Below are 9,909 nucleotides of genomic sequence, written 5' to 3' on the forward strand. Positions count from 1 at the left end.
CATGCCACTGGTTTATTTATTTTGTAACATGAATCCTCTTGACAGAAATTGTCAAAACTACCTCTCAGTGTCATATAGCCTCAATTAACATCCTCAAATCCCAGGTAATGTAATCTTAATCATACAGGGAGATTATTTTAGTGCACATATGTTTCCATCTGTGATTAAACTACTGCAACTGGAACAAATGGAAGAAGTGCTTGCAATTTTACTAACCAATAAAACAAAACGTTAATCTAAAGGTTTATTTAATCATTCTTTTTTAGAGCACAGTAAGCATTTACATGGGAAGAAACAATTACTCCCACAATTCTATATAAAAACCTTATGCATGGAGAATATCTTGAAAATATGTAATATCTTAAGGTCAACCGAAAGAAGGGAAAAGCAGTGGAACAGGAACTATGATGAAGGCAAATCAAAAACATCATGATGCCTTAAGAACATCCTGGTTTATGACAAGTGAAGTTGGTTAATTGTCAATATAGAGGCTGTTGTTTGTCTCCCATCAGTCAAACGTTAAACGAAAGGTTTTCTCCTGCTCCTTGCGCTGGTTATCGCACATTTTGGACACTTCCTCCACCCGTCTGTGCAGGAGCACCGAATTCTGATCGATCCACTGAAGAGAATCCATGTGGGCGTTGAGAATTTTACAGATCTGCTGAAGCTATGAAAAGAAAGGAGAAGGTAGATGTTAATTCATTTTGCAAGTATATAATGTAAAAAACTATGAATATGTGTCAGAGTCGAGTTTCATCTTACTGGATCACTGGTGTCTGCAGGGCCGCTGGATGTGTTGAGGTGCTCGATGATCTCCTTCAGGTCCTGCGACATCCTCTTCAGCTGCGCGTCCACGTTCTCTGCGAGCTTGTACGTTCGTTCGCGCTCCTCGTCGGCGTTCTGCATATAGATGGTTCCGCTCTGCTCTTTCACAGACTCCTCGAGTGGGCACAGCACGTCCTCCAGCTCCTTCTGCTGGGACAGGATGAAATCCAGTTCCTGGTTCAGCCTCCTCTGGTCAAGCTTCACCTTCTCCATCTCCTTGTGCAGGGATGTGATCTTCTCCCCGTTCTCCACAAGCATTCGGTCCCAGGCGTTCACCTGAGTGGCCTGCTGTAAGAAATGTCTCTCTTGGTCCTCTAGTTCGAGACTCCACTTGTTAATGAGACCCTCCAGCTGGGCGTAGCTCATCACTGGAGGAGCTGTGGTTGTGGTGATTGATGTGGGTGCTGTGATGGTGCTCATGCCAGATGCAGGTTTGAGTCCCAGGCTGAAGGCTACTGGAGCACCTGTTGTGGCAGCTGCAGTAGAGGCAGGAGCAGCGGCGGGGGTCGAGGTGGCAGGAGCTGCACCAAGAGGTTTGAGCATAAAAGCAAGACCTCCACTAGCGGCTGTGGTAATTGCAGGAGCGGTGCTTGCTAGTGAAGTTGGAGCTGCACTCTGCATAAAGCCAGCAGCTGGTGCAGCAGCAGCAGCAGCAGGAGCAGAAGCCGCAACTGTAGTGAAGGGCATCGAAAAGAGAGTGGGACCTACGGCTGGGGCTGGCTGTGTTGAAGCAGGAGGAGCTGGGGTTGAGGAAGGTTTGATCCCAAAGCCAAACCCTCCACCCTGAGGTGTTGGGGCTGCAGCGATGGAGACTGGCTGGGGCTGGATGCCCATGGTGAGGTTGGAGGGAGCACTGGTGCCGAAGCCGAAGCCTCCTCCTGTGGGGAGAGTGGCGGCTGCTGCTGTGGTCGCCTGGACCTTTGTAGCTGCTCCAAAGCTGAAGCTTCCAAACGAGAGGCCACCTGATGCTGCTGCTGCTGCTGCGGCTTGGGTTGCTGCTGCTGCGGCTTGGGTTGCCTGGGCTGGAGCTGCTTGGGCTGGAGCTGGTGCAGCAAGTTGGGGTTGAGCCTGAGGAGCAGTCCCGAAGGAGAAGCCGCCTCCTGCTGGGGGGGCAGCGGTGGTCTGTTGGGACATCGCGCCGCCCATACTGAACCCTTGCATCGAAACTGGAGCTGCCACGGAGCCTAAAGTCATCCCCGGTGCCTGCGCTGTGGCTGTGGGTTGAGGAGTCGCGCCGAGACCAAACGCGTTGGAGGTGGGGGTCCCAAAAGAAAACCCTCCACCCCCGGCCGCTGTGCTCTTTGCTGGGGTTCCGAAACTAAAACCGCCGCCACTGTTGGCGGTGGGCTGGGCGGGGGTCCCGAAGGAGAAGCCCCCTGCAGGGGCTACAGGTGTGGAGCTTTGCATCCCGAAGCCCGGAGCGGGGGCAGCGGCGGCTGTGGGCTTCTGGGCCCCGAAAGCGAAGCCTCCAGTGGGCTGCCCGAAGTTAAACCCTCCGCTCATTTTCTTTACCAACAAGATAAACTACAATATAAACAGTCAACGAAACCAGACACGGTACAAAATGGTCACTTCCTCGCTGAGCCTCCGCGGCTTTTGGCGGGTCACAACTCCAAGCTTCTGTAATTACCGGTGGACAGCTTTCCCTCCTGCGGCGACTTCCCAGATTCTACCGGGTTATGGAGTCGATCCAACGTTTGTGGACGTTATCTTAACCGTCGCAGGGTCCGAAAATTAAAAACATATCCTCCACAAAAAAAAACGTGGCCCGTAGTCCTCGATGGTACTTCTCGCAGGCATTACGGTGGACTACTCAAGGAAATGACGTTTGTTAGGACCACGGAGAGATGACGTTTTGGCTCTCTTTGAAGAGTGACATATGTAACATCCAATCACGGCCCTGCCTGGAACAAACCCCCTCGTCTGATTGGTTGAGTCTCCTGCCCGACCAACCCATTCAGGGATGTTTATCTTTTTTATAAAATCATCAAAGAGTAAACAGTTAATAAAATGACTCACCAATTTGCTGTTCATGTTAAGTAATGATAAAGGAAAAATAACGAACTACAATATTTTGCTCAAATGTATTTAATGACTCTTTATAAAGTTAAATGACGCAATTGGTGCATTGTCTATGTAAAATGTAATATATTGTATTCAAACGCACCGTAAATATAAAAAGCTAAACGCGAGGACAGAGCTATACATATTAAAAAAAAAGACGACTCGGTTGCTTTAACAGGAAATAGAAACGTATATGCTGGTAAATAAAGTATTTTCTAAACAAAACCGACAGGCAGGGACTTCTCTTGATGTGACACTGTCGCATCTTTTTCACGACTGCTTAGGATGTTGACATTTCTGCCTTCTTGGATTCAGCTGCGACCAAACTGAGGAGTGCATTTACATATTATTTTATTTCGGTAGTGGTGACTATGGAAGATCACATTTCACCAAACCGCCCAAGAGCAGGACTTCGCTAGAGTGTGTGTGTCTGCGGCTGAAGTTAGCCGACAAGCTAACGTCAACCTAGATCAAGCGACTGCGTGTGATCAGCCCATTGAAGCGAAGAAGAACTATAAACAACAACAACTGAGGGAACACAGGAGGCGTCGCCATGAGGATCTTAAGGTGTCTGAGGAGCAGCCTGTCCACAGGGAAGGAAATCGATTACTACTCCAAATTCTCACCGTCCCCTCTCTCCATTAAGCAGTTTCTGGATTTTGGTACGAGACACGCACACGCACACGCACAAACACGCACACACACACACACACACACGCACACGCACACACGTTTGTGCAGCTATCCTCGTTAGGACTTGGCTTTGACTTACATTCATGTGCACAGTCCAACCAAAACCTAATCCATAACTTTAACTATGGCCAATTCAAACCTAACTTAACCTGAACCAAAATTAACATCTCACCATTTACCTAAACTAGGACCTAGTGACATTTAGTTTAGCCACACTGGGAAAAGCCTTTGGTCCTGATAAGGTAAAGGTATCAACAAAGAACAAACACACACACACACACACACACACACACACACACACACACACTGTACCTCATACAGTATATAGGTCAGCTAGCTGTGCACACAAGGTGTATCTTTTTAAGGCAGTGGAGTGGTTGCATATCCATGAGTTGTTAGTTTTTAAATAATTAGACTTTTAGATGAGGTTGTACTGTCTCAATAAAAAACACAAGGGAGTTATCCTTCTTCAATAACCACTGACTTTGGGCCAGACAGCATTATGTTGAGTTCCATACAGATGTTAAGGTTTGACTGGCTACTTAAGAAGGTAATTTAATCACTCAAGGTTATTAAAGGTTCCTGCCTAGGAAAGTCAAGCCAGAGTGAATGCACTTGTGAGTAAAGCTGCAACAATTAACTGATCATTTTATCAACATAGAATTAATCATCAGGTTTAAATCGATGTATAATTTGAGCGTAACCAGGGTTGGTGGATATGGATTCTGTTGTTTGTTGTAGTGCACAAATGTCATCATCACACTTTTCAGCTAAAACATGATGTGCTACATTTACTTGGGAATGTATTGTGAACATGTTGATAAACACAATAACCAGACAGAAACGTTGTGTTTTCTGTCTAATCCAGCTGAATGTGATTTCAAATATATATATATATATAAAACCCAACACTGACATAAAGCAGCCCAGCTTCTCACTTTGCAGCACTGACTACAGTGACTTGGCAAAACTATAGTTTTTCTTTTATTTTCATGGTTTAAATGATTGTGCTTTTTCTAGAGGCAGCACAGAAACATAACACGGAGGCTTGAGTTTCACTCCGACCCTCTGGTGCATGTTCTGTCTTCCTCTATCACACTAAACTCTGTCCTATCAATAACAGCCATAGTGTCCAAAAATGTGCACCAACATAAATAATACACCATTTTGTGACAACTCTGCCTGTGACATTGTTGTCTAGAAGACTAAAACCAGAGGCTACGTATGTTTCTGTTTGTATTTTCCCTCTTCAGGTTCAGGGAATGCATGTGAGAAAACCTCGTTCGTCTTCCTCCGACATGAGCTGCCAGTGAGGTTGGCAAACATCATGAAAGAAATCAACCTGCTGCCAGACAACTTGTTGAGGACCCCATCAGTCCGGTTGGTTCAGAGCTGGTACGTAGGTTTGGCCTCGTCCCAGTCCGGGGTCATGCCGCTGCCTGCAGATGCTCACTGATTTATTTTTCTTTGCACAGGTACATGCAGAGTATACAGGAGATTATCGAGTTCAAAGAAAGAAATGCAGAAGATGAGAAGGTTGGTTATGAGTAAGTAAATCACATCATGGAGTTTGGTTTTTAATCCTTATATTAATGATGTTTTAAAGGGGACATGTTATGAAAATTCCACTTTTGTAGTGCTTCTACATGTTAATTTGGGTATCTGGCATGTCCACCGTCCCAAAAACTCTGGACAAAAACAGGTCAATCTGAGGAGGGCTGTTTTAGACAGGATAAAAAGGGCGCTGTTTGAAATGATCCTTGTGGTATTTTTACCAAATTGTTTTTCAGACATTTCATTTAGATCTTAGGAACCATTTTAACATGCGGTAAAATGGGCATAATATGTCCCCTTTAAATCAGCGGGAAAAAACTCATCTATTTCTTTCTGTATATTTATGTTTAGTTTCACAGACGCTGTGATAAAAATCAGAAACCGGCACAACGATGTCATTCCCACCATGGCTCAGGGAGTGGTGGAATACAAAGAGACGTACGGCACAGACCCGGTCGTCAGCCAGAATGTTCAGTATTTCCTGGATCGTTTCTACATGAGTCGGATATCCATCCGGATGCTGCTCAACCAGCACAGTGAGGAACATCCTCTTCTACCTCATAAAAACAGTCAATAGTTTGATATCTCACTGTAGAGTTTACGGAGAATCTATAGAAAGCCAAGTTATTGATACATAAACACGATTGTCAGGGTAGTGGTAACATTTTGAAATCATATTACATGTTACACCCATACTTCAAAATGTAAGTTTTTCTGCTTGACAGAGATCATCTATTACAGTGGGACATCATCTAAGACTGGGCTTTTACCTGAAGTTCTTATAAGAAGCTGTTAGTGAGAAACAAAAGGTCCTATTCAGTTGCTCTGGGTGTTGATGACGATTCTCACACGCAACAGACATGAAACTGGAAGAATACAAATATTTTAGGGTGAAAAAGAGGAGTCAGGACAACAGACTCAAACTAAAACCATGTCCTGCCTCCTGCTGCTCTACCCACATACAAAGGACTTGAAGAATAACAAGTATATCCTTATTTCAGCATCACTGAAAAGGTCCCAAAATTTTGATTGACATAAACATAAACGTATCAACATGCGCTGTGTGGAAATATAGGATCTGTTTTGAAATATATAACATGTGATACTTGTTGCTTGTCCTCATCTGTGTTTCTCCTCCTAGCTCTCCTCTTCGGTGGGAAGGTGAAGGTGAACCCGGCTCATCCCAAACAGATCGGCAGTATTGATCCGCACTGTCGTGTCAGTGAGGTGATCAGAGGTCAGATCAGAGAGAACGGCTTGTTTATAAGAACACTAACACGAGGAGCAACAAACCGTCAGATTCAAAAAATAGTTTTCTTTCAAATATTGAAGTGTTTCATTTTGTGTCTCCCCCTGAAAACAAACGTCTTCCTTGTAGACGCTTACGAAAACGCACGGAATCTCTGTGACCGATATTACATGAACTCTCCTGAGCTGAAGCTGGAGGAATCCAATGGTAAATTTGTTTGTTTATCTACAGAATTAATGGATTTTTTAATAAATGGATGGAAATTGCTTGATTCAACAATGTCCATTAAAGATGTGTAGAATTTATTTTGATGATGTATATGTCCTGACAGTCAAAGAGCGGGAAAACCCCATCACTGTGGTCTACGTTCCCTCTCATCTCTATCACATGGTGTTTGAACTTTTTAAGGTAATTTTCCCTTCATATATACTGAACTTACATGCACATATTCGCACAGAGTTTGGACTCTGATATATTCTTTATTGATTCATTTATTTTTTCCTTTATTCATCCTGTAAATTGGTTTACAATTTTACACTTCAAAGTTAGCGTGACATCTTTAACATTCTGTCCTCTTCGCAGAACGCCATGCGGGCCACCATGGAGTTATATGGCGACTCCATGGAGTGTCCTCCCATCCACGCACACATCGCTCTGGGAACCGAGGATCTGACGGTCAAGGTGAATCAACGCGTCTCAGTCTGATCTGCTGGATTCATCCCTGTTTTTTTTAAACTGTTATCAGAATTTACTAGAATAAACTCCTCACCTGTCGGAGCAGCAGATTTGGGAAATGAAAATCCATCCTGTTTTTGTGTTTGATGAGAACCACACGTTGTTCTGCAGGTGAGCGATCGCGGAGGAGGCGTGCCTTTGAGGAAGATCGACAGGCTGTTCACCTACACGTACTCCACCGCTCCTCGGCCGAACTTCGACGGATCACACGCCGCTCCTCTGGTCGGTGCTCGGATAAACACACACAGATTAAAAACTATCAACTTGATTTACTGCCACTGCTGCTTGTGTTCACCCTAATTACTAATAATTAGGGTGAACAATTAGGGTGAATTTTCGAAATTACTAATTTCGAAAATTCTAAAAGTTTTCTCCTCAAAGTCAAGCAGCAAAGCAGGTTGTGATGTGTGTCTGTGTTGTGTTGAGGAACCCTGCTCTGTGTGTTCTTTTCTAGGCTGGTTACGGTTACGGCCTCCCCATCTCTCGACTCTACGCTCGCTACTTTCAAGGGGACCTGAAGCTGTACTCTCTGGAGGGTTATGGAACTGATGCTGTGATCTACTTCCGGGTAATTTGTTTTATTTTATTTTAAGCGCGTCTCCGTGAAGAAAAAGGGCAGAATGGATTGTTTGAACTTCTTCTCCATTTCCTGTCAGGCCCTCTCCACAGAGTCCATCGAGAGGCTGCCCGTGTACAACAAGTCGGCGTGGAAACACTACAAGACCATCCACGAGGCCGACGACTGGTGCGTCCCGAGCAAAGAGCCCAAGGACATGACCACGTTTCGTAGTTTCTAATTTTCAAAAGACAAATCGGCCCTGGAACAAAGTGTGTGGGAGGAGGGGGAGGTGGTAAATGTGGTTTGTGTGTGTGTGTGTGTGGGGGGGAGCGCGTAAAGGTTCTTTATATCAGTCCAGAGGTTTTCAGTAAAAAAAAATAATAGAAGGACTGACTGAGAAAAGTTTAAGTGCCATATATTAGACCAAGTTGTTATAGTGATGATTATGGAGCAGCACAAACAGAACCGCTGCTTTTCCTCTCCGCGAATAACTGGAAATAAACATGAGCAGCTTTCTAAACAAAAACACAAATAAAAAACAAACAAATTCTGGAGATTTGAGCTTAATACGTATATTTATAGTTTAATTTTAAAGTTGATTGTGATATTGGCCAGTCATTTTGTGCACTGAGCACAATATTCAGTATAGAATGAAAAGCTTCAGACGGCTGATGAACACCCAGTGGATAAGCTGTATTTACCCCTGTCAGGCAAAACTAACTCTTTATATTATAATAAAGACATTTCAGAGGGGCATCTGCATGACATCACTTATAACTTATGACAAATGATTGGTTCGTTCTAAATAAGTACATCAATCGTCTCATTTATACTAATTGTTGCAATATATGTCATCATGATGAATTCATCCCACCATATGATGATGAACAGTGTTTCGATCTATATATGCTTAAAGTCGTGTGTCTATAGTCAAAGAGGCAGCAGAGATTCTCATAGATAAACTCCATTCTCGAACAAGGCATGGTTTTCTGACCTCTTCATGGAGCCAAATATCATATAATCGGGAATCAATATCTGATCAATATAAGCTCTATATCGTCTCTTATTTGCAGAGAACTCTCAGAAAATGTGTTTCTCAGACCATATTTTGTGTTTTAACCTTTGACCTATCAACTCCAAAAGTTATTCATGTGGAGATCCGCTCCAAAGTAATAACCACACCAGGTCGAGTGAAAATCCATCCATGTGTTGTAGAGTTATTTTGTACAGACACAAAGAGAGAGAGGTGAAAACAAGAACCTGCTTCTGACCACACCAGCCTGCAGAGCAATAAACGTGTCAGCGCCCTCTAGTGGACAAACACACAGCAGCACAGATTCCTTGATAGTAGCTATGAACAGAAAAACGACAATAATACAGTATTGTAAGTGTGATGAGCCTCATGAAGTCTATCAGCAGGTAAAGCCACCTCCTGAAACCCCCTGTGTGGTTCCATATCATTTGGTGGATTTTTAAAGACTTAATTTCTGTTTTAAGGCAGGAACTCCATAAGTTTATTTTTAAATATGCAGTTGTCCAATAGTTTGCAGCTTTTCCTGAGGAACATTTCAGCCTTTTTATTTTGCTGAAAGTTGTACTGTAGTTCAGCTCTGCTCATTCACTCTCCTCTGTGTGTTCAGTTTGAGGTTTTGGAAGAAAGGGGAACAATTTATTGTTGCTTTTCTTTTTAAACCGATTCAATTTTTCTTAATGATTAGTCTTATTTTTGTATGTCCTTCATTCAGGGCATTTTTTTCCTCAGTTGATTGTTGTGTTTACAAGCAAAGTTACCACAGTAGTCTTCGTTTACCGTCTGTTAAGGTCAAGTCTTCAGTTAAAATAATTAATTGGGAGATTAATTGTTACAATTGCACGTTCATGTGTTAATAAGCTTTCTTCTTGAATTCTCGGAGCATTTGCAAATAATGTGCACATTTTAAGCTCTTCTCTCATCAGAGTTGTATTATTCAGTGAAAAGCAGTATCTGTGTTTCTGTGGTTGTATTTTTAGGGACTCTGTTAAATAAGCTATATTTCAGCTTTTCAATGTTACAAAAGAGCCGTTACACTGTCTGGATCATGTTCAGTAAAAATAATAAACACTTCCAACAGACGCTTGTTTCTTTCTTGCTTGACAGTTACAGATTCAACATACTCAGAATCAGACCCAGCAAGTTAAAGAGTAATGCTGAACTGAAGATCATTAAAAACCTCTGGTTCAGGAAGCCGGG

The 9,909-nt window shown here is 43.3% G+C and overlaps 2 protein-coding genes across 2 annotated transcripts; one reads left to right on the forward strand and one right to left on the reverse strand.

Moving 5' to 3' along the window:
* Positions 1-231: 231 nt before the first annotated feature.
* nup62l (nucleoporin 62 like) lies at positions 232-2,637 on the reverse strand. Its single transcript, XM_062402072.1, has 2 exons — positions 763-2,637; positions 232-667 (listed from the first exon to the last, which is right to left on the reverse strand). The coding sequence occupies exons 1-2, from the start codon at positions 2,326-2,328 to the stop codon at positions 509-511; spliced, it is 1,725 nt and encodes a 574-aa protein (XP_062258056.1). The 5' UTR covers positions 2,329-2,637; the 3' UTR covers positions 232-508.
* A 512-nt stretch (positions 2,638-3,149) lies between these two features.
* pdk1 (pyruvate dehydrogenase kinase, isozyme 1) lies at positions 3,150-9,791 on the forward strand. The gene is made up of 11 exons (XM_062402073.1): positions 3,150-3,551; positions 4,836-4,977; positions 5,058-5,129; positions 5,488-5,672; positions 6,278-6,373; positions 6,515-6,592; positions 6,717-6,793; positions 6,968-7,066; positions 7,232-7,342; positions 7,575-7,688; positions 7,777-9,791. Exons 1-11 carry the CDS (start codon positions 3,443-3,445, stop codon positions 7,915-7,917), a joined length of 1,224 nt encoding a protein of 407 aa, XP_062258057.1. The 5' UTR covers positions 3,150-3,442; the 3' UTR covers positions 7,918-9,791.
* The last annotated feature ends 118 nt before the right edge of the window (positions 9,792-9,909 follow it).

This window comes from Platichthys flesus, chromosome 13 (genome assembly GCF_949316205.1).
Source record: "Platichthys flesus chromosome 13, fPlaFle2.1, whole genome shotgun sequence".
Lineage (NCBI taxonomy): Eukaryota > Metazoa > Chordata > Actinopteri > Pleuronectiformes > Pleuronectidae > Platichthys > Platichthys flesus.

Excerpts from the sequence above, each read along its gene's own strand:
- nup62l (XM_062402072.1), bottom strand. The coding sequence starts at position 2,328 with ATGAGCGGAGGGTTTAACTTCGGGCAGCCCACTGGAGGCTTCGCTTTC. Across the intron at positions 668-762 it reads CTGCAGACACCAGTGATCCA|CTTCAGCAGATCTGTAAAAT; the intron begins GTAAGATGAAAC and ends TTCTTTTCATAG.
- pdk1 (XM_062402073.1), top strand. The coding sequence starts at position 3,443 with ATGAGGATCTTAAGGTGTCTGAGGAGCAGCCTGTCCACAGGGAAGGAA. Across the intron at positions 3,552-4,835 it reads TAAGCAGTTTCTGGATTTTG|GTTCAGGGAATGCATGTGAG; the intron begins GTACGAGACACG and ends TTCCCTCTTCAG. Across the intron at positions 6,794-6,967 it reads TGGTGTTTGAACTTTTTAAG|AACGCCATGCGGGCCACCAT; the intron begins GTAATTTTCCCT and ends TCCTCTTCGCAG.